The sequence below is a fragment of the Corvus moneduloides genome, chromosome 2 (genome assembly GCF_009650955.1).
Source record: "Corvus moneduloides isolate bCorMon1 chromosome 2, bCorMon1.pri, whole genome shotgun sequence".
Taxonomy (NCBI): domain Eukaryota; kingdom Metazoa; phylum Chordata; class Aves; order Passeriformes; family Corvidae; genus Corvus; species Corvus moneduloides.
Genome location: NC_045477.1, coordinates 56718493 through 56742884, shown reverse-complemented (window position 1 = coordinate 56742884; position 24392 = coordinate 56718493). Strand labels below are relative to the sequence as shown.

The following is a 24392-nucleotide window of genomic DNA, read 5'->3' as shown; positions in this document are numbered from 1 at the left end:
GTAGAGGAATAGAACCAAATGAAACGTATGTAATTAGTGATGTGTTCCAATGTGTACATGGGCAGCTGTATGGTTGGTGCTGTGTAAATACTGCAGCGATAAACGTGAGTAATGAAAATCAGGAATTGCCTAATTATGCATGAAATAATTTGAAGATTATGGGCAGATTCATTTCAGAAGCTAATGAGTGAAGCACAAGTATCCTATGTATCATCCAGAGAAGATGAAGAGGAGTTATAAGCGTATTTGCCCACATGTCACATGTGCCATGATTTTAATAAAAGAATAAACACAGAATTCAAGTCTAGGATTTAGGAAATATGGTGAGTGCAAAATAGAAGTAATACTTGGTACAGATATCTGAAACTTGCTAAAGCAAGTGCCAAGCTCTTACTAAGTTCAGAAAGACCAGTGTCCTTTTTGGAAGCAATGGAAGCATCGTGTTACATGGTCAGCTTTGATGTTGACAGGGCCCTTTGGATGTATTTCTGTGTCGGTATAATAAGTGACTGATGCACAAGGCGTTTATTTAGCAAAATTTAAAAGGCAGAAATCAAACAATGTTGTGAATTCATGTCATGCTACGCCAACCAAGTAGTTACTAGGAGCTTTTAGGGCCTGATCCCTAAATCCTGTCAAATTGAGGAAGACTTCCACCAGGTGCAGCAGTTATTAAGTCACCCCATGAATGGTGGTGCAGAATCCCATGTGTTAGCTGTATTTTGTGATCATACAGTACTTGGTTTGCTTTTTCAATTCTTTTTTCCTCTTCTCACGGGTCTGCTTCTACTGTGTAAGCAAAGACGACACTGCCGTGATAGTGAGGGGTTTTTCCCTGAAATAAAATGAAAGGTGGAGGTCACCCATTCTGCAGTGCTGCCTTCAGAATGATTAAGTGTTGTTCTGTCTCCCAAGTGCTCTTCAGATAACCTGGCTTCTCACACTGGCTTGACAGTTACATCTCTTCTCTTTATTAATTACTATGAACACAAGCAAGTGCCCTGGACTAAGTTAATGTCAGAATAAAATAAATTGAACCTGGCTTTCACTTCAGTTTCGTGTGTGAATTGAAAGTCCCCTGTGAAAGGTGAAAGGAATTGAGGCTAAAAAGAGTCATCTGCTCTGAGCTCTCGGGGACCAGGCATTTAGTGCACCCTGCTTTTTTGCTTTCTGATAAGATAAATCAGAGTATAGGCACCTTCCTTTACTTTTTAAAACATAATGTTTTGCTTTGGTTTTGTTCAAATTTTTTCTAAAGTTAAAGAAAAAAGTTGTTGAAGTTTTGGCAAAATGTAGAAGTACTTTTAGGTCATTGCAACATTAATAAAGAACAGAAAGAAAAATCAGTTTTAGAGGATTTAAAAGCTAGATGACAAAATAATTCTTGTTCAGATACAGCTTCTTGCTGAAGCAAATAGGAGCTTTTTAGAAGCAACTCTGTCAAAGTAAGTGACTCAAACCAAGCAGCTAGTAGCCCATCTTCAAGGAAGATGATGCTCTAGACATTATAAAAAATCAACAAAAAACCACAAAACACCCCTCAAGATTACAAGAAAGAAATACTTGAATCCATCCAGTTTATATTCCTCATTGAAATAGCCTTAAGGATGCCCTATTTTGACTTCTGGATGGAGATTAGATGCAATAGTAGTTTCACTATGTCCACCTACAAATGAATGTATTTATCTAAGAACCCCAAGTAAATAAAACCCCAAGATCTGATGTCCCTCTCCCCTAAGTAGAGAAAATTAATATCTTAGGAAAGCTGTTCATGGGCTTCTCCTTTTTATTTGTTGGTTATTTTTTTCCTCTCTGTTGTGCCTTTATTTCTTTTTGAAGAAATCCTTTTTTATTTATATAATTGTGGCTTCTCAATAACTCAAAAAACTCTTCCAAAACCCTTCCAATTATCTGTCATGTGTTTCTGTCTATATTTTCATTCTTCATTTTCTCTAGCTTTAGGAGCTGGGCCTAACTGAATGTCTGTGTGGATGCATAGGTTCCTTGCTTGAGACTGTCCTCAAGTCATGACTATGTTACTTCATTCTAAATAATACATTAACTCACAAATTTTTTTTTTTACTCTCTTTTTATTCTTGTAGTTCTTTTCTGTCATGGGTGTAAATATCCAGCTTTGTCATGTATGTCCATCTTGAAGAAGTAATTCGATTTCTCTGCAGTTTCATTGGCCAGCAGGAATAAATGTTTCACTTTTTTCCTCTTCTGTCTGGTTTTGGCTTAACTGTTTAGCTTATATGTGAATAAACACAGCACCTCTGTGTTTATTCACATGGTCATGGCACAGGCTACTGGGGTTTTTTAACACTCTGTGTAATATGCCTGTATCCAAGGGTCATAAAAGCCTTTGCATTTTGGGTGGTCGATTCTATGCTGTGACTTAGAGTGGGGAAATAGATGTATGAAAGAGCTGACCAGTCCTGCTTTTGCAAGTGAACTGATGGTGCTCTTCTGCATGTCCTGACAGAAATTCTTTAGCACGGTCACTTACCAGTTTCAGGCAAAGACCAGGTTCATCTTGTTTTCCTTTGTCTATATAGGTCATATGAGATGCTTCTTCCCCTGCAGGACTCTGAAGTCAAAAGTCTTGGTTTTGAAATAATACTTTGTCAACCCAGAAAGTCTCCCTTTCAGTTTTCTTCTGTATCTTAGACTTACTTCCACCAATGGGATTGCAGCAATATATGCCTTTGTGTCCTTGTATTGGATCCCATCCTTCTCTTAAGAGGTAGCTTTGAGCAGAAGCTAATTAAATCTACACACATTTAGCATGACATTAAAATTATTTTTTTTCTTATCTGCAGTAGCTGTTTATGAAACATTATTACTGTCCCAGTAATTAATATTTCTCAGACTGTCATTTCAAGTGAGTGAGAAAAAATCACAACAGTGTCTGATGTGTTTTTCTTCCTGGAGTCTCAATTTTATTGAGCTGGAGTGAGTGCTTGGCACATCCAAATCTTCAGACCTGCATGGAGCTGTGCTTAGTGACACAGTGGAGATTGCGGCTGCTCTCTGGATAGTGGCAGGAGGGCACGGCTCGGCCTCGCTCTGTTCAAGGGAAGGAGGGAATGCTTGTCTCCTCAGTTTTCCTGCTAAATCCAGCACACTCTGCTTGTCCTGTGATGCACATAATGTTATATTTGATGCATATAACATGTTTAATGTCTGAAATTAAGATTGTGTGTCAGGACAGGACAAAAACGGTCTTGCTAATTGTTACAAAGTGTTACCAGTAATGGCTTAGAGAAGACTTTTGGAACAGGGCAGGTGAAACATAGATTTGGAAGAAACATAATGATTTTAGTTATAGGCTAGTTGTGTTGAAATTAGTTAGAATAGGAAGGAATTGGGGCCCAGCTAGAGTTAATTAAAATAGTTAAGAGAGCTGGACCTGAAATGGGTTTTAAGATGTTAGTAACTGATTACCAAATAACTGATGATCTGTCATTTGTATGTTTGCTTAGCTGTGCTTAGAATGAGAAATAGAAACATTGATAAGTTGGTGTAGGGAACAAGGGCAATTACCAATTTCCTCCCTTGGTGGGAACCCGTTCAAAAGTCATGCAAGAGGAAACTTAGAGGTCACTAAAGTAATTAGGATTGTTAAAGTTCAGAAAGGCAAAAAGTTCAAAATGAGGAAGATGAGGATACTTCATCTTTTTAAGACCACTGGCCCAATTCAAGACCACTGACTCAATTCAGAACACACATTGCGCATGCTTAATGACATTTAAGCTCATTTCCATATGAAGTGGAGAATGGGAGGTGTTAATGTTATGAATATGCATTTGTATTTTGGATATTCATAATTTTTGTAAATAAAAGCTTTTTGTTTGCTTGGATCGGGCCCTGCGTCTTAGGGATCTATCCCACGCAGTGCCTGGCACCAAATAAAACATGCTCTTTCTAACTCTAAACTGTTAGAGAGTTCTTGTCTGTCTCAGTTGGATATCGATATTAGATCGATATTCATATTTTGGTAAATCACAGACACCTGATGACACTTGTTCAGCACAATCCCCAAGTCTCCAGCAGGTCATATCTCAAGGACTGCTGGGTTGTCCTGGTGTTAAGCACTCATCAATAAAGTTACTTTTTGGGAACCCATATGCACTTTTAACATTCATAATACTCTGCATCAAAAAGTTCCACCATTTATTTACACGATGTGTGAAGAACTGCTTTCCTCAGTTTGCTGTGGATTTTCCTATGATTTAATGCCTGCTTCTTCTGGTATTCACATCATACAGTTGTTCCCTACTTGTTGTCTTCCTGGACCAAATGAATTCATACACCTCAGTCATATCTTCTTATCTCATTTTTTTCAGTTTTGGCCCTGAAGAGTTGTACTCTTTTTTTTTTTTTCTTAGAATGTAATTTGCTCCATACCTCTATGCTTTTTTACTGGGGAAAATTAATGCCCCAATAATTCTTATTTCTTTTACTGTCCTTTCAAAGAGAACACCACAATTTATAATGAAATACTGTTTTGTCAATTGCAATTGGTATCTTACTCTTCTAGAAATAATCATCCTTGCTACTGAGGATAAATTGAATAATAATGGTGAAATCTCACCCTGGCTTCTCAAGGATTTTCCTCAGATTCATTTTTGCAATGCCATTATATCCGTGTGCTACAAAATGTCACACCAATGTGTCAGCCTGACTTTTCAGGTGCTTATAAGAAGGAGTCTTGTGTGCGAGATGTCAGTGGCTCTAAAATCACGTGGCTGGCTGTACTGACCATGGGTGGTGTGGGGAGCTGGCTGGCCTGGGAGTGCAGAGCTCTGGCATTCTGAGCAGCTCACCTGGCTGCGCTGTCAGAGAGAAGGTCCTGCAGATGCTTTGGCAGCCCCTGAGCTGGAGTCTAAGGTAGATTTTGTCTTTTTTGTCACCACAGCAAGCCATAAAAATGGCAGTCGTGAAATGAAAGGAATTGCATTAATTTCAGTCAACATCTGCTGAGGATACTGGGATAACGTATTTTGTGTTGGGAACTTCATGTTTGGATTTCCAAAACAAATTTTGAAGGATTTCTGTTCCATGAAAACGTCAAATCTTGGCTTACCTCCTAATTCAAATTCGGGTTTCTTTCTTGAAAGCACAAAAAATCATGTAATAAAAATTCAGATTTCCAGACAGCCGTACTTAGGTTTCAGTTGAAAGATAATTTCTTTTTTTTTTCTACATGTTATTAGTAAGAAACTTTATTACATCTACGCTTTTTGCATTTGTATTTCTCTCATCACTGCAATGACTGTTAGTGTCCCAGTGTGCTGCTTAAATTTTCTTTTGCCTAATTTTGTTTCCTTACTTCATTGCACAGCCTTCAATACCCTAAGTACTTTTTTGTTTACGCCCTTGACATTCACAAATGATGATGCTTTTCAGCCATTCTGTAACTAAGCTATGCCTATTTGTCTCATAGCCTTCTGATTACAGAGTAAATATGCAGCTATGGAAAATACACATTCTCTAATGTATATTAGTAGAAGCAGATGGTGCAATCTGTTCTTTGATGGAATTCAGTTTCTAAAACTGATTTAATCTGGTTTGCAGCAAATACCATTCCGGTACCGTCTGTCATGGAACATGTGCAAAGGGAGATGTCCCATTTCAGGTTGTTTGTATTTCATGGCAATAAAGCGTTTATTTCATGTGTTACATGGGGTGTGTCATAACAGAACACCTCTTATGCAGGCACATTGTTTCAATGCACAATACTATGTTGTTTGTTATTTGGTATTTTTATATATTATTGTTTTTCATTACCCCTTTAGCACTACAAAGCAGTGTGCTGCTGGTGTCCTTTGTAAACCCAATTTTCATGCAGCCATTAATAGAATTTGCACTTGAGGAGAAACGATGGAGAATTATTTTCTTCATTTGTCAAATGGAGAGGAATTTTAAATTAATTATAACAGCATTTTGCATAATTTGGCATTTTTCCCATTGTGAAAAAGAAGTTTCCTTGTTTCTTCAGAATGGAGGATTTTCCAAAATTATGGAGGCCAGATAAACTGTTTGTGCTCTGCTTCTGCTAAGCCAAATGCAGAAGAGAATACAGTGTGTAGTACCTGTCTTCTTTAGCTCAGAGATTCTGTAGTCCCTAAAGCAGGAAGTACTTGACCTGAAGTGCTGAATTGTTATAGAAGTCTTGAGGCTCTGTATAGCTGGAGAAACAGGCTTGCAGAGGCAGTTTTCTTCTCCCCACTTACCACAAAATATTTGCAGCTCTAGCAATAAAGAAAGGAAAGTGGTAGGTAATTTATGTTTCATTTTGTGCTGCAGTGAAGGATGTGTGAATCCTCCAAAATGTTGTGGAGTTATTAAATTAAAGGATTTAGTGGGCTAGAGCAAGTAGTCCAAAAATTATTGCAGAAATAACGTGATTTAAAAGCATCTGTTTGGAAAAAAACCTGTTAGGCTTCTTACCTTTCTGAGTAATTGCTTGACTGTTCTCTACATTTTAAAAATTAAATATTTGCTACAGCTGGTTTTTTGGGGGCTTTTTAAGTGAGTCTGTTTTCCAGTTCTTTTCTCTAGAGTGTCTTCATGTCCTCTAGACTTACAGCTAGAATGTAAAAATTTATCTCCCATGGAATTTAAACCAGCTCCAAAGCTGTCAAATGTCACAACTTTCACAAAAGATGGTTTGTTTTTCTCTTCCCCTAGAGATGCTTATAACTTTATTTTTGTACAAAGTCAGTAAATAATAACAAAAATTAATTTTCAAGGTGCCTTTCAAGGTGATTACATTATGTAAACGAAAAGGAACGTATTATGTCAGTGGGGAAAAGAATACTTCCTTTCTCATCTAATCAAAGAATGGCTTGGGTTGGAAGGGACCTTAAGGATCATGTGGTTCCAAACCCCTGCCATAAGCAGGGACACGTTCCACTAGAAGGTGTAGTAAAATATTAAGTATATGTGATATCTCATGATTGTTCCTAGAAGAATACCATGTATGCCACTGAAGAAAGAGCAGGTACCCAGCAGTTCACATCATTCTGAGCTGGCCTACATTGACTGATGTGAATTCTCTGCCAACAGCAGTGTGTGTATTGTTGAGTCCAGACAAGTTCTCCCATTGATATTAAGTGTTTTTTAAACATTTACAGCTCTAAATATCTCTAATACTAAAGGTAACTTTTTATAAAGTTACAAATTTTTTAGCATTTTTAAGTGTGGTGGGTTAACCTTGGTTGGGTGCCAGATGCCCACCCAACTGCTTTCACACTCTCCCTCCTCATCAGGGCAGTGGAAAAAAATAATGTGGAAAACATCATGGGTCGAGTTATAGGCAGTTTAATGAAAGAAAGCAAAGGTTGTGTGTGGAAGCAAAGCAAAAATACAGATTTAATTTCTACTTCCCATCAGCAGGAGATGTCCGGCCACTTTATGGGAAGCTGGGCCCCAGTACACATAGCAGCTGCTTCAGAAGAGAACTCCTTAGTAAGAAATGTCATTCTCCTTTCTCTTTAACTTTTATTGCTGAATATGAGACCTTATGGTACAGGATATCCCTTTGGTCAGCTGGGGTCAGCTGTCCTGGCTGTGTCCCTTCCCAACCTCTTGCTCACTCCCAGCCTCCCGGCCCCTGCGGGTGTTGGAGAGTCAGCCTTGGTGCTGTGGGGTGCTGCTCAGGCACTTCAGGAGCTGCTGTGGGGAAGACTCAGCCCATCCCAGTCACATCCAGTGCACTGATACACTGGTTTACACTGCCAGTTGAGAAATATATGCACAATGAATTAAAGGCTATAGAAGTTTTTGGAAAACTGATACTTTTCCCAGTAATAATGGTTTCACACTAACAAATTCAGTTAATGACAAACCAGTGAAATTTGTGTGGAGCATTTCTTCTTATATATATGTATTTTTTTAAATTGCAGCCTTAAGTATAATTAAGAAAAACTAAAAAGCAAGCTTTAAAATACAATGGTCCTGAAACTTCTTTCAAGACCTTTTTTTTTTTTTTTTCTTCCCTGTGGAAGACAACTAAATTACACATGAATGGAGTCTGCTTTCACACATATCTTATGGAAAACTCAGTTATCCAGCTTCCTGTTGGGGAAGCTAGACAATGTTTGTGCTTCAGTCACTAACTGTTTTTGCAATTTGTCATGCCAGACAAATCTATAATTAAATCTTTGGGGCTTTTTATTTAATAACAGAATAGGTATGGCTTCACAAAGTCTGGGTGAGTTTCTTTGTGTTCACAAATAAGAGGCAGTCTTCTGAAAATCTCTAATTAAGAAAATACTAATGTAGCAGAGCTCAAAGTGCATGGAGCAAAGTTTATTTCTTAGCAAGTAAGCTCTCTAGGGAATGTTCTGAAGATGATGTTCTGAACTGCTAAGCTTATGTTGGTTTTTTCTTCCAAACAAAGGCAGAGTTATTTTTTAAGTTATATTTTTCAAATGCAAAATGAAATCTTACATTTTCTGGACTCAGTTGCCTTAAAACCTAGCCATGTCCTTGTTGTGCCTTGTGGTTATTGGTGTGCTTTTTAAAGAAATAATGTTGAAATAATGTTGAAATAACTTTGAGAATTGTTGGTTTAAAGCTATAGCAGAGCTTGCAGCTGAGTTTTGAGTCACAGTCTCCTGATCCTGAAGGTATTTTCACTTTACTGAGAGCTTTTATCGGGGCTAATGGTGGTACAGCTGTGGCTTTGATAAGCACCACCCTCAAGATGATGCACGGAAGCCAAGTTCAGGCTTTCTAAGGAAAGAACACTCAGGTTTGCCCTCTGCATCAATATTTCAAAGACCAGATCTTGAGGAAGGTGACTCAAACCAAATTGAATGGTGCAGGGCTGCTATAAAACCTTCCTTTACAACCTGGTGAGTGGGAGTAGAGTCCTGTGGCAGGTGGCCCTTTGGTGGCTCTTTTTGCCATTTCCATCACCTCCCAGCTGCAGAGCCTGGCAGCTCCCAGCCCTATTCCTGCTTGCTGGGCTCCTGCTGCACAGCTTGTTTCTGCCTCTGGCTTTGCTGCAGCTGCATATCCTCTTGTTCTGCTTGTGGGAGCACAGTTCCCACTTGAACAGGTGGGGGACATCCAGCAGTGATTTTCCAGTGGAGGTGGGCAGGTATGTAATGTATTTGGAGAGGGAGCTGGAGGAGCACTTGTTGTGCAAAATAGGAGGAGGTAAAATGTAGTTAAAACTATCGAGCAAATACAGCAGAGCAGTGGTCTGTGCAACTGGCAAAGGAAATACAATTGGCTGAAAGAATGATGATAAAAGTTTTTTAAAATCACCAGTTTTGTGGTTTAACTGATATATCTTTCAGTCTGCTCTGTGTAACCTTTTTTTTCCTGTGGCTTGCAGGAGAAACTGCAAAATTTTCCACTTGGGGGATGAGTAAGACTGCTTTTTTGCATGGACTGAGGAGAAAGACAGGTTTCTTTCCTGCATTTGCTTTGGGTTTTATAGCAATACTAGGGTTTCTAGGAGTGCTGAACCTGCACAGCTCTTCTTTTTAACTTAATGCTGATTTTGTTTGGATTAAGCGTGATTTCAGAGTTCAGTTAAAACTAATTTCGTTCTCTTTGCTTGCAGGAAGAGTGTTGGGAGGGTCAATTCAGCAGTTCACTGTGAACTAATTCTGCAGTTTAGTGCAACCATATGTTTAAACTATTGAACAGCAGCTGAACTGTGCACGATTCCCCTCTAAGCCAAAGGCAGTATATAGTCATTAACACATGGGCATGTGCAGTACATTCTCGCAGCAGCTGCCTTTCAGTGCCCTTTGCAGCAGTTCCTTGATGGTTGTTTCCAAGCGTATTTGAACTGAAGGGAGGGGCAGGTCCTCTGAAAGGTGTTCTGCTATCTGGCATTTTAGGGTCTGTGCACTAAGGAAGGAAGAGACAGAGAAAAATGTTGAGGATTTGAGCCAGCTAGGTTTTCTAGGGAAGCAGTCCAAATGTTTTCCAGATTGCCACAAACTGTTAAATTGTTTACAGTAAATTTTAACTGGAAGATCCCCAATTGAGCCAGATGCCGTGGCTGTTTGTAGAGCAATCAGCAGAGTGGTGAAGTATCTGGGAATTGGAGTTTTAGAGATGGCAACATGTATTTGGAGGCAGAGTGCTGGCAGCTATGACTTGATAAACACATTTTGCAGGAGAAGGGGAGGAGAGGTTCATATTGAAGAGATGTAGCTGAGGTGCTGTAGGGATTTTTTTTTTTTTTTCTTTTTCTTTTTTTGAGGACTTGTAGCCAAGAGTCTGCCTCTTTCTTTCTACCTCCTTAGCTGTGAGCAGTTTCATTGTGGAGTGAATTGACTGAGCTTGTAAATCATCCTTGCTTTTACCAGTAATTCAAGACCTAGGCCTTTCAGGGCATGGTAAAGATGTACCTTTTCTGTCTAACAAGCTACTTTTTAAAATCCTCTTTTCTTGTCCCCATTAGCAAAGTGTGCATGATTTCTGCATCTTCAGATTGACAAGAACTATTTGGCTTTGTGTTGCCTGGACCTAAAAATCCCTATTACTTCTACTGTTCATTTCAAAACAGCTACAAGCATACCAGATTAGTTTTGGCAGGAAAACGAAGATTATGTAATTTTGAGACAGGTCTACTTGTTTTACTTTGAAAAATAATAGTTCGGAATTTAGAATTCCTCTTCTAAAATCTAAATTGAAATGGTGTCTAGCAAATAAATCCTTTTGTTGTGGAGAAATTTGAGGACTGAGGGAAATAAGAGCAGGAAAGGAAATTGCATTTTTGAAAATGGAAGTGAAAAAGGAGACTTTATCTGGCTTTAATTCAGGAGATAATATTCATGTTAAAATTAAAGGGCTGGGCTTTTTCTGTCTTGCTTAGTTTGCTGATGAGTCACTTTTCCTAGATCGCCTTCTCTAGTATTAGTAATGGGCTTGTGAGGCGGCTGGTGCTTCCCCCGGAGCCCGGAACCGCTCTGTGGTTACTCATCCCTACCTCTATTTCAGATGCTGCCATCTCTCTGTGCTGTATCGACTGCAGTGTCAAAGGGTTGGCTCAGAGGCAGAGGCCTGTGGGTTGTCACCTGTGTGTCTTAGCTGAACTGACCCAAAGACTTTTCAACCTATGTTTTTTCCCCTTGCTTGCTGTTTTTCAGGAGTATGTCCACCAGACTGCTGCCTATCCAGCCATTCCTATTGTTTAGTGCTTCTCTTGCAGACTCTGTGTTGCCTCCCTCTCTTTTTCCATGTGGGACTGATGTGTGTCACGTACATTTGCATGGTTCTTTACAGCTCTCTCTCCAAAATCTCACCTGCATCCCCATTTCTCCTGGCACGTTGCCTGATTTTTTGTTGATGTACCTTATCACTCTCCCGGTCTCAAACCTTGTCTCATGCCTGTGGTCAAGGTACCCTTACATGCTCTGGACAACACGAAAGGACATCCAGGTTTTACTTCAGCCTAGTTTTAGACCTTTCTGTCACTGGAATAAGGCACAAGTATAAGCACCCTGGTATAAAAATCTTATGTGTTTTATCCACTTAGAAATTAAGATAAAGTGTCCCATATTGAGCTACAGCATGTAACTGAGCGTGCATGGATGCACTTTTACCCTGACTTGGTCCTCAGGGAAGACCGTCCTCTTTAGTTCTGCTATTGCTTGTTCTCAAACTTGATGTTATCACTTGTGTTGGGCAGGAAACTAGGCAGATCAGAGATGTTCATGGTATGTGTATTAATAAGAAAATATTGGAAGTATGGTAGGAACCAATAATGGAGGGTTTTTTCCGTTCTGGGCACTAATTGATTGAATATGATGACCATAGGTTGGAAAGGACTGCAAAATCTTGACATTTTTAACAACTGCAAAGCTTCAAACTTCTCTGCTCTTCCAGAATACATGAATTGTAATAAGGAAGTGTTCATTTCTTTGCAATAAATGGTAGGACAAGAGGAAACAACCTCAAGCTATACCTGGGGAGGTTTAGATTGGATTTTAGGAAACATTTTCTCACTGAAGTGGATGTCAAGCATTGGAACAGGCTGCCAAGGGTAATGATTGAGTCACCATCCCTGGAGGCATTTAAAACATGTGTAGGGATGCTCTGGGACATGGTTTAGTGGTGGCTTTGGCAATGATGGGTTAATGTTTGAAATTGATGACCTTTTCCAACTGAAATGATTCTGTGATTCTGTGGTTGGTTGTATGACTTTCTATCAATCAACCGCCTAAGGAGTACTGAGAGGGCCATTTTACCTGGCAAGGGGGTGGTGCTGTGACCCAAGTCCTGAAAAGTCCTCCTGAAAGGACAAGGAGGGTGCAGAGGCTGCCTTGCTCACAAGGGTGAATGGGAATCTGCGTTTAAGGATATTTGGTCATGGACCCTTTTCACTGCAAAAAGGGATGCTGAGTAAAAGGGGCAAGCAACAAACAACATACAGAGATCCAGACCTGGACAGACAAACCTCATGGAGGCAGGGACAAGAAACAAACTTTGTCAGCCACATTAATGGATAGGCTACTTATAACCTCATTTAACAGTCATAGACGATACCTCTATGGTATGAAGGTACGATTCCTTTTGAGCTTAGCCTCAGATAAAACTCTTCCACCTTGTCCCCAGTGTGGACCAGGCACTGCCAGAGCCTGACTTTATCAGTGTCAGAATGCTTCCAGCAGAAATACCTGTAAACACATGTGAGCTTCATTAAAAATATCTGTGATGTCAAGCAGATGTTAAAATTTTCTACATGCTAATTGCGTTAGGGCTTCACTTAACATGTTTAAAGTTGTGCATCAAATAAATAGAGAAAATAATTCAATTATATCACTCCTAGAATGCTAAAATCGGTCCTATTTTATCTTTAAATTATTTGTTCTCACAAGCTTAGCCCAGAAGGTTTTAGTCATTTGCAATACTAAACTCAGAGAGGAAAACTTGGATTGGTTTTAATCAATTATTCACTTTTTGTCAATCCAGAAAATAAAATGCATAGGAAATTGTTACTTATTGTTGAACTGCCATTTGTATCATCTGATGTTCTGTACTGGAGGAAGATATGTAGAATTGGAGTCTTCAGTTGCGGCTGGGGTGCCTGTCTGAGTATTAGACATGAAATTATCATATATTCATATGATTCATTGCTTATCCTTCAACATATATAGTTGAAGATGTCAACTTCAGAAAAATCTAATATCTGAACACATAATAATTGCAGCACTTTTCTTGAAATGCCAGGGTTTCAGGACTTAAAAATAGTTATAAATCATATTCTGTATTAATAATCTGAAACATTTCGTTATTTAACACACCAGCAAAATGCACTTCTTAATGCCATTTCCATTCAGCTCATGCTCTTCTCTGTCTGCCTGTCTAGTCTTTATAAATGGGGACAGACTCACTTTGCTTTGACTGTGCTGGAGTAACACTGAGTGAAGAACAGTGGATTCATCCGTGCAATGGAGGCTGTCATCCGCCTCCATGGAACGTGAGACAGTAGGGCTCCTTGCAATGAAACAAAACATGCAGAATTTGCATGTTGTTCTTATCTTTGAGAATATATGACAGATTGTTTTGTGTAGCAACAGATTGTCATTTTTATTATTAGATAGTGTGTGTTTTTACTGGTGTGGCCATTCTGGTAATATCCTATGTTGTTTGTGCTTGAGCACTGCCATCGAGTTGTTTCAGCAGGATGTGCACCACAGGGCGCTGAATTCCCTTAGTTCTCACAGAATTACAAAAACTTTTAAAATTTCAGTAGCTTATAAGAATGTTAATCTCTTTTTGATCATCTTCTTGCTTCTTATATTGCTGATATTCTTGCTTGGAAGAAAAGTCAAAAGAGATGCTACCTGAACCTCAGCAAGGTGCAGAAGTCCAAATGAACACAAGAGGAGTAGGTGGGAGGCTATATTGTTACATTTATTAGTTTGTTTTGGATGAGATTTTTTCAGGATGTACTTACTTCTGTCATGTTTGGGATACTTAGCAAAATAAGGAAGCAAAGAAAAAACTTTGTGACCCATACCAGGTATCATGAAACTGGTTCTAGTACAGAATTACTGAGTAAGGAACTATGAGACCATTAGTCCTTGGCTTTCAGTTCCCTAGTATTTGACTGGGAACTTCTGTGAGCAGTCAGAAAAAAGCTACAAAACTGTGCAGAGATGGAGAATTTGTGTTTCTTCCCTGCCAAAGCTTTGGGCAGTGGGCCTGCTCTCTTCCAGTGCATCTCTGCTGGATGATACCCAACTTTTCCTTTTTGCAACAGTAACGCTGACTCTTTACTTGCTGGTCCCCTGTGTACATATAGCGAGGCACAAAAAGGAATTGAAACTTTCCTCTCTCATCTGTAAAATAATTTCTTTAGAAATGCAAAGAATTCAAGCCCTAGCAGTGTTTCTGATTAATACTTGCTTCAAATCTTTGAAACATTTGTTTTGTGACAAAAGATTAATCACAGTAGATTATCAGTTCTGAAGGTCTTTGGTTTATTTTTTATTGCTGAAAATTACATGTGTTTAAAAAACAATGAACATCTCTTCCTAGGGATGTACATACTGTCTTTATCTGTCTCCCTGTATCAGCTTGCTACATGTTGACAAGTCCTATGGAATTATTTCCAGTCTGTTTGAATGTTTTTTTCCCCCTTATTCAACTGTTAAGCACAATGTCAAATCAAAGCTGTGGTATGAAATGTGTTTTGCTGGGAAACGACCATGATGAATTTGATGCCGTGCTGGCTGCTTGCTGTATTTCAAGGCGGAAGAGCTATATTTGATCTTGGGGGTGGAAGAGAAAACCACAGTGTGCAGGCTGGTGGCTGCTCTGTTGCTAATTCACTGGCAGTTTTGGGGAAAAAATATCTGCATTCTCTCTTTATTTTTTTAGGCCAGCTATTAGCATGAATTGTGGCTCTAGCTATTTCAACAAGAGTTCAGTGCAAAATTTAATTTTTGGAGAGTTGTGTATGGTTCTGAGCCATAACTTAAGTCTTTTAATTCCTGGAAATCATAATAAAGAGTAGTAGGTAAAAACCACTTCTCCTTTAAATCAGTATCACCAGTGGCTCAGAATATCTATTGATTTTTTTCTTTATTCCTACCAGCAGTTTCAATTAAGATTCAGCAGGTCCACTCTGATAAAACTCTGCATAAAACACTGCCTGACATTCTTGGTTAATACTGCTTTTTAAATTCTGTTTAAGAAATGAACACTTAAAAGTAATTATATCTGTAACATGTTAAAACATCAATCTAAAAGGCTAGTTTAATAATGCCCAGTTTATTACTTTTGTTATGTGTTTTTGAGTGTAAAATTACTGGAATGTATAAATTTATATATTTCATCAAATTTTTTCAGACACCAGCCCTGCAAAATTAAAAAGTCAATTATATTCCCCCAGACATACTGTTTTCTGAATATGACAGATGTTGAAAAAAACCCCAAATGCTGTATTTTCCCTGCAAATACCAACAAATCATCTGGACAAAATGATTATGGGCTGTTTGTCTTTACCCTTTGTAATGCACTAAGCAAACTTCAGTGCTTCATACCCGCGTGAACCATTTGCTAATTTGGTGTTTATGCCATGTTTGTCAGTCTCTTTATTCATGTGGTTTTGGGAGGCCAACTCCAGATGTGCAGCAGCTGTTGTTCCACATAGGATTTTGTGACAATATTCCACATGGAAGCCTGGTGGAAGGAAGGTAACCTGAGGCTCTGTCATTCTCTGTGAAATCATGAAAGCTGCAGAAAAATAAATGAGAAGGGCAGCCATTAGGGAGAAGAGCAAGATGCATGTGTAGAATAAATGCCATTAATAAAAAGGTTTGCCTCCTGAGTCACCGTGCTTCCCATATAAATTTCCATATTGGCATGTGGCCACTGCTGTAATTATTTGCACTAAAAAGTAGTATCAGGGATGTAGTGTATTTTTAGCTCTCACTACAGCAGTAGAAACAAAAAAAAAGTTAACATTTTACTGTAAAGCCAGTTTTCGAAAGACCATCTGAGATCTGTGAGATCTGTGGTTGTAATTTGGAAACCTTTGGCAAGAAATCTCAAAGTACAACACAAATACCTCTGAAATTTCAGAGAGATACATTTGTAGCTGATGGATTTGTTACTTGCTGTGTATAGGTCTTTCTGAAGTCTTCTGCCATTTCACAAACAAACTTAGATAGTCCCTTTCCAATTCACTTGGTAGGCTTCCATTCTGTTTCCTAAGCAGGCAGTAAGTTTTTCTTTGCTTTCAAGATTTCGTGCTGGAGAACTTTACTTGTTAAATGTAAGTTCACTGCCATCAACCTTTGGAGGGAGGCCTCTGAGAAGTGTATTAGCTGTCTTACACGTTTGGTTTTTTACTGGTTTGGAAATTGGCAGGTTGACATAAAAGAGCTGAAATGCATATCCTGCATGGTGAGTGAAAAATGTTAAGAAATAAATTGCTGGTGTACTTTTGTCCAAAGAAGAATTAATTAAAGGAAGCTGGACTGAATGGGGTTGAAATTTCCTCTATTGTAATTTTAGAATGCTAGACCAGGCAGGGACCTTGAACATGAGTGGTGTCTGAAGTCCAAGACTGACAATTCATCATTGAAGAGCTAATGTTCTTTGGCTGTTTACCTGAAGAAATGAAGGATATTGTAAATTTATGTTGTAAAGAGTAATGAATATAAAGCCCAGTGCAAGGAGGATTAATCATGAAGAAATGCCACTGCTGAATGCCTGGCACTCCCTGAAAACATGACACCATCTGATGTATTTAAGTATTGTTAGGACTCTGTGCTGTAGCTGTAGTGAGAAGGACTCTGGAACAGCATTGCAAATCAAGTAACTAAATCTGGTGTACATGAAGTTGGTGCAGTGGCCTTGGAGGGGAAGAGAGTGACAAGAATTCCCAGGTTGTCTCGAGGAGCCCCTGTCTCGTGAGCAGGAGCAGTATCAGTAAACAGGTTGAGCAGGAAATCTCCTTTATGTAAAGGAAAAATGGGGGGAGAAGTGAGATGAAAAATAGCTAGAATACAGGAGAGGGAGGACTGGAAAATTCCCCAGATCAAACCAATAGGAAACACGATGAACTGGAAAAAAAAATAATTAAAGCCACACTATTTAAAAATTTTAAGTTATTGAGACCAAAAAGAAAAATATTAAGCAATGGAGAAGTAGAGAAAAAGACAGATTTGTAGAAAAGATAGTGATTTAGTTTTGGCCTATGCCTCTTTGTGAAATGTGAGTTTAGAAGACCTTTGGTAACCAGATCAAGAAAATCTTTAAAGTCATTTAATTAGGTTGAAGGCCAAAAGATAAACTCCTGTGATAAGCAAAAAATGTTCACTGTTCATTTCCCTTCCAATTGATTTTCCTTCAAGCTAAGAAAGAAACATGCTACATTTGGACAGAAGGCAGCATTGATATAAAAATGTAGAATATGAGGCAGTGGTTGCTTAAGAGTGGTTAAAACTGCAGAACAAATGACAAGTCTGCAAAGATTCAAGAGGAAACAAGTTTATGTCTGTGTATGAGAAAAAACTGCCCCCACCTACTGTCCAGCAATACCAGCTATGAAGGATGATTTGCTTTCCTTCCAGTTGCTGCAACTAGAGAATTTATTTCTTAATTTAATACTTCCTTCAAATGTAATTTATTTAGGTTGTTCAGGTGTTAAATCAGAAACATGCTGAATTTAAACTTTATCTTTTTGGTCATACATGGTATCTTTACAAAAATAAATCAGTGATCTCAAACATTTACAGTTGTTTTTAAAGAACTGCCAGTTTTACCATTTTTATGTTTTACACTAGTAAACATGCAGTTACTATTTGCATTAATGTCACCATGTTAGTTTTTGTTTGAAAGATGCAAACATTTATTGAGCTGTGTTGTACTGTGTTTAGTGGAAATTGACTCCTCTGCCTATGAGATACCCCTTTGGAAACAAAACAGCTTCACTGATAATTAACACATTTAACAACGTAATTAATTGTATGTGCCATAAAACCATTTTGTCTGAAGGGTTATTGTCCTATGCTTTTCTAGAGCTTGGTTTCTTGCATCTTCATTTCAAGTAGAAATTCTTGAGTGCTAAATCTGAAGTAAATGGAACACTCTCTCTACGTCATCATACAGAAGCTTTAAATTACATAGGGATGAGCTTGACAAGATGTCCTCAACCTCTGACCTTCTCAGAGTCTTTCCCAAAGAGAACTGAAGGTCACTTGTTGTTGTCTGTGTGACAGAGTCTTGATGGCACATGGATTTGAAGCTGGGTGGATTTTTCTGTCTTCACATCTTTAAAAGTGCTCTTAAAACTGTTATTTGTAATCTCTTACTGTACTGTAATGCCAAAAGAAAGGTCATGGAATTTTATGTTTTTACATTTGAATATCTAAGAGGAGGTCATGGGGTCAGCAGAGGTGGACAAAAAGCTTTTTCATCCCTCAGCTGAGTAAACTCTGAGATTCTGGGTTCATTTGGGTGGGGCTTGATCTTTTTTAAGCAAGGGCTTTTTTTCAACCTGAGCATTAGGCTTTTGCAGTGAAATTTGTGTTCAGGCTTTGTTTTTAGTATCTTTTCTTCACAGTAGCTTGATTTTCAGCATTTCAATATCTTCTGTAGCATATAGCACCCTAATAGTTTAGTGTCCTTAAGCAAAAATGAGTAGGAAGAACTTAATCCGGAAGAGTGCATCTGTTCTGCCTTGTGGATTGTTTGCAGCTGACCTTTGGTAACAGCTGGTTCATACTTGCAGATTTTTGGAATTCACTTCAAGTGTGTTTGAACTTATTATTCTTGTTTTCTTTTTTGTAGATTACAGATAGAAGAATCTTCTAAACCTGTAAGGTTATCGCAGCAGCTGGACAAAGCTGTAACCACGAACTATAAACCAGTGGCTAATCATCAATATAATGTAAGTAGCTTTTAGTATTTTCCCTCCTTTTCTTCAGGAGGAATTTGGCTTAGGACTCCAGGACTGCTCTGCTGCTGTCCAGCAGCTCTTTCGCTCACAGTTGGCCACTGTCTTTGGAAATGCTCTATGTCATCTGCTTTCTCCTTGATTTTATCTTCTGGGGATCTTCTTTCTGTCTCAAGACCAGTATCACCCTTGGGGCTAAGGTCTGCCAATTGTTAAGTGTCTTGTGTCATCTGATGAAGGGCAGACCACCTTCACCCAACTCTTTTTAGTGGCTTTTTTACATTCTTCCTCTAATCTTTTTTTTTTTTAATTTGATTTTGACATTTGTGGATGAAAGGCAGTTCTGACTTTGTGCTATGAGATGTGGAAGCAGTCTTTTGAGCCAAATAACTTACCATCTGCAGGAGGGTAAAGGACTTGAAAAGAATCATTAGTTTCCAGTCCTTTGGAGGAACTGGCAACAAGTGGAAAAAAATAACAGCTGACAATTTTTCTCAGTTTCATACCTTCACAGTACATGTTATTGGCATCATTGGCACTGTCAATATTACACCCACACTGCTGTTCCAGATCAGTTGATGTACATGTAAACTATAATGTCCTTTTCCTTAAAGATCCTCTTTGAGTAGTTTGTACATATGCATATAGAATTGCTATTACTGCTGAATGTGAGGAACATTAAGTCATACTGAAAATGAATCACTGTGTTAGTCATTTAAACTTTCACACTTTTTATTAAGATTTTATTTACATAAAACAAGTGACAATATACTGGATGATATTTAAGCATTATTATGAAAGTCAGTCTATTGCCACAGAACCAGAAATAATAGTTTCTCTCTCATGGGACTGTTTTGTAGTAGTTACTGTTCAAAATCTGCTCTATACATCGATGGTCATACCAATATAACTATTGCAGCTGAGGGAATGATGTTTAACCAAAACAATCACACTGATGTATCCTGCTATGCCGATGCAATTTTGTATGAGTATATTGTTTTATGATGCTGCTGGTATTCTCCTTCTTTAGTTCTGGAATAAATATTTTAAGGTTCAGGTTAGATGGCTGAAAGGATATATTACTGGGAGAAAAAGTCCATGTTGAATTTTTTTGCTGTTTTCAAGCAGAAACTGGTTTCTTAGAACCTGCTGCATTGCATGTAATCATATGGCTGCTGTGTTGGAGACAGGATTTTCACAAGAAAGAAATAATAGTGTACAAGCTGTCATATATGCTACTACATTCGGTCATCATGTGGGCAGTTTCTGAGAGAAGAATGAGTATCTACTAAATAAGACAGAAAGGTTTAACATTTCTTGAAGGAAAGAATATAAAATGGGGCTTAAGTGTGGCTTCTCCATGTACTTATAAATGAACATACAACAGGAAGGAGGAGGGAAATAAATTACATGTGGATGGGAAATAGCAATAGCTTGTTTGAACTCAAGGACTGGGAAACTGATGAGGTTATTTTTGCAAGAAATTATATTAAGCCTACATTTTTATTAGAAGAAATTGCAATTCCATTACAATGTATGCTAAGATTGTAACTTAAGCTTTTCTTCTCTGGGAAAGGGACCTCAATTATATCTATAAATATTAAATGTGTTTACAAAGTTGCAAGATTAATATTCTTGCAGCTAGAACCTTTCTGTGACTTAATTATTTTTCATAATACAGCAGAAAAGTATTTCAGTGGTTCTGGTTCCAGTTCAGCCCCTTCAGAGGCTTCTTTCAGTGGTTTCTTTGTGGTCCTCTCTTCCCACTGTCCTGTACTGTAGAGGTTGGTACCCATGCTCCAGGAGACAAGAAAACCTTTAAGAGTACTTTCAAGCATCTTCAGGTGACCCTTCGGATTTATTCTCACTTCTCTATCACTTCTGTGCTAGCTGTCTACCAAAGCAGTTATATCAGCTTCAGTATTAATGATACCTTCAAGAAGGCATTTTTGGCAGCTTTTCAGCAAGCTTAGCAGCATCCTGGGAAGGTAAACAAAGAGAAACTGATTTCAGTATAAAGTCTTCTGGTAATAAACTCACAACTTCTGTGCTAAACAGCTTGTTCTAAAATGGTCCTTCCTTGAAATCAAGGAGTATTTGAATGCTTTTCAAATTAAAAAAACACACAACTTTAAAGAAATCCAATTAGTTTACAGTGTAGGTGCATTCTATTACATGACTATTAAAAAGTGCTTTAAGCCTACTACATAAAAGATCCTGTTTGCAAAGAAAACAGGAAGGCAAAAAAGTGAAAGGCTGCATTGTAACTTGCTATGAGCAGTGTATTCACAAGACCAAAAAGAAGAAATCAACAACAGAAGACACCAGGCTTTTTCTTGTTTTTAGCACTTCACAATGTGCTCTGTTTTTAGACAACACTGGAAGCTGTTGCTGAAGTTAGAGGGAAATTCTGGAGTGTTGCTAATTAGAGAGTGGGCAACTGGGATACCAGCTGCAAATAACTTTTCAATAAAGAGTGGGTTTGATATTCCGTTTTCTATGTGAATTGATTTTATACATTAATTAATTAAGAATATTAGAATATTCACATGGAATTTTTATAATAATTGTCTGTTGGACTTGCAGAAGAAGCAGATGTTTTGGACATGCTGTTGTTTATAGGAAGGCTAGTGTCCTATGTTCCTACTCTCATGTCTGTGGTGTAGCAGTTCTGCTGTAGATCATGGCAACCAAGATGATGTACTGTCAAGCTGGTTTGCTTGATGTTACAGTTTGCTATGTTGCAAAGCTATTACTGTTTCAAAGATTTGTTCTTCTTTAAATGCAGTGGCTAAAGAGTTAAATAATTACACTAAACTGTGTTAGTGGATAAAAATCAATTGTGTGATGGCTTTGTGTGGTGAGATTGTAGCTTTTATAACACTACATGGAGTTAGAAAAGCAGGCAAGTATTTGGTTGCGCACGCCCATTGTAGCTTTAAAGCAGAAGCAAGAGACTTCAAGCTACAGGTTGGGAACAATTGCTCTGCATCCAGTTTAATGATGTACATCAATTTCAGAATTTGAAAGAAGTAGTTGGCTGGCTGGAGACCTGGGAGCTATGGCAAAGGTGGTAATAGTCTTTAGCCACTTTGAGACAGCTACCAAGAGACAGGATATTTTCACTCCAAGAGTAGGAGGCAGTTAGCTGGCAAGGATAGATAGGAAGAAATAAATTATGCTATAAAACTAATCTTTCTTCTTTAAAATAAGATCTTTAGTATCCAGTAGAACTCTGCATTTTCATTTCTAGTCTTTTTAACTGAAGGTCTTCCTTTTGAGGGCCAGGTTTGAGCCATCAGAAGCAGAACAGCTCCCATACAGAATTATCCCACTTACAGCCAGGCACGTGTCCCTTATTGATCACATGCATCTTTCCTCCTGTACATTGTGCCGCTGTGGATTCACCCACGCAGTTTGCCTGAAAGCACTTGATGATTACATGACTTATATTACCTTCTGGATCACTTTTGTTGGTTCCAAGGAGCTGGATGGTCTTCTGCTCGAGGGTGGTATTGGGGGTGGATGGGGTGATATGCTGGCAGGTGTTGTGGTTGGTGCTCTGTGGGAATTGGGGTTTGTTTGGGGTGTGCTGGTCTGTGCAAATCTTGCTTCTGATGATGAATCAGAGGAAGTATTTTTGGAGGTGATAAAAGTTTCTGCAAAAATATATAGTGATCGGGTGCAGATTGTAGTGGTTAAGTAATTTTTAATGTACAGTTTGAAGTAGGATGATGTGTGGCAACAAGAAGCCTCTGCCTGCTTAGAAGGTTTGGGCTTTTGGGACTAGTGTAACTTCATGTATGCTACTTTGGTTTCTCCTGAAGAGAAACCATCCACATCCTCAAAGTGTGTCTTTGAAGATTGGTTGTATCTTTATGGAGTTGATGCCTTGAGTGCTGTTTCTGGAGAAAATGAGGCAGTGTTCAAGGGCCATTGGGAGCATCCTTTGGGCAGGTGCTAGTTATGATTGTGGATGTAGCCATGTTGGCCTGTGGATTTTCCTGAGCATGGCAATTTGGAGGTTGTTAGACATTTGTCATTGTACCTCAGAAGCTGGTATCAACAGAGGTAGAGTGAGAATACCATCTCAGTTTGGGTTCCTGTACTATTATTAATTCTCCTTTCAGGTTTGGGTACCTGCAGGCTCTGTTTCTGCTTTTTTTTTTTTCTGCTTAAAGCAGACACACACATCTGAGAAGGTTATTGTGCTGAGGACAAAGTGCTTAGTTTATGTTCATAAAAGAACATTTGAATGTTCAAAAGAAAATTTTCCAGATGAAAAAGCACTGAGTCATTGAACAGTGTTTTATTAAATAGAAGAGGTTTTTTTGTGGCTTAATATTCAGCACTGAGAATTATACAGCATTATATATGAATGTCTTTAAAACGTGTTTTGTAACAGATTGAATATGAGAAGAAGAAGAAGGAAGATGGGAAACGAGCTCGAGCTGATAAACAGCAAGTGTTGGACATGCTTTTTTCAGCCTTTGAGAAACATCAGTATTACAACATTAAAGACCTGGTGGACATAACCAAACAGCCTGTGGTATGTACTGGAAGTCTTGTAAATACAACCATTTTCAGTAGTTACTACTGTGTGTATTTTACATATCCAAAAAATAGTTTAGTATATATTATATGCCTTAGAAACTCCTCTCTGAATATGTTTTACAACAAACTGAAATCACCATGTTTTAAGTTCAGCATTGTAGGACAGGGTGGGATACCAAACATTGCAGTGAGTGTGTTTTTTCCTGACAGAGATGGTTTAAATAACCTAAATGGTCTCTTTTTTATTTAGGTTTGCTTTAATACTAGGAACCAAATTCTGTAATGCTCTCCTGTCTCCCCTGCTACTTCTGTCCTCACTGAAGCGTAGTTCTCTTGGCAGTAGAGAGCTTGTGTGTGTGTGTGGTTGGCCTTTCTCTCAGCTTCTGAACTTTATTTTGGCACAGCAACAGGGGTTACTCTTTTCCTATATTTCGTGTAATTAGTATTAAATACAGGGATTATCCATGTTAGGAGTTCAGGCATTGTGTCAATGCCTTCAAAATCACTGAATTTCCTTTGTAAATAGGATAATTTTTAGGTTAAGAGTTTAGGTGGTTGATATTTAGGATTTATTTGGGGTTTTCTTTTAAACAGTGTTTTGATACACAAACAAAAAAAAGCACCAAGACATCTGCATATGTGATGGTTTTGTTACCTTGCAGTGGCTGTCAGCCTCCTCATGTATGAACCATAACTTCCCAGTTCTTTCCCTTCTTTCCCTGTTGAAGCTTTCCTTGAGCAGACCAGGCAAGAGTGGGAGGGAGGCAGTGACATGTGAAGGACCTTTGGTGTTTTTGATGTTTTTCACTGCCAACTTCAATATCTATCCTCAACCCAGCTGCAGATTTCAGAAGACTTAAGGGGACTTAATTATGTTTGAGTCTAAATGGAGCAACAAGTCATAAATTGTTAGAGCTAAGGCAGAAGAAAGAACAGTAACAGCTGG

General features: G+C 38.4%; 1 protein-coding gene across 1 annotated transcript in view; it reads left to right on the top strand.

The window, feature by feature from the left end:
* Positions 1-24392, top strand: part of GTF2F2 (general transcription factor IIF subunit 2) — an 80604-nt gene that overhangs the window by 52279 nt on the left and 3933 nt on the right. Inside the window, exons 7-8 of the mRNA XM_032099788.1 lie at positions 18787-18886; positions 23298-23441. Of these exons, the coding sequence (XP_031955679.1) occupies positions 18787-18886; positions 23298-23441 (244 nt within the window). The remainder of the gene's footprint in view (positions 1-18786; positions 18887-23297; positions 23442-24392) is intronic.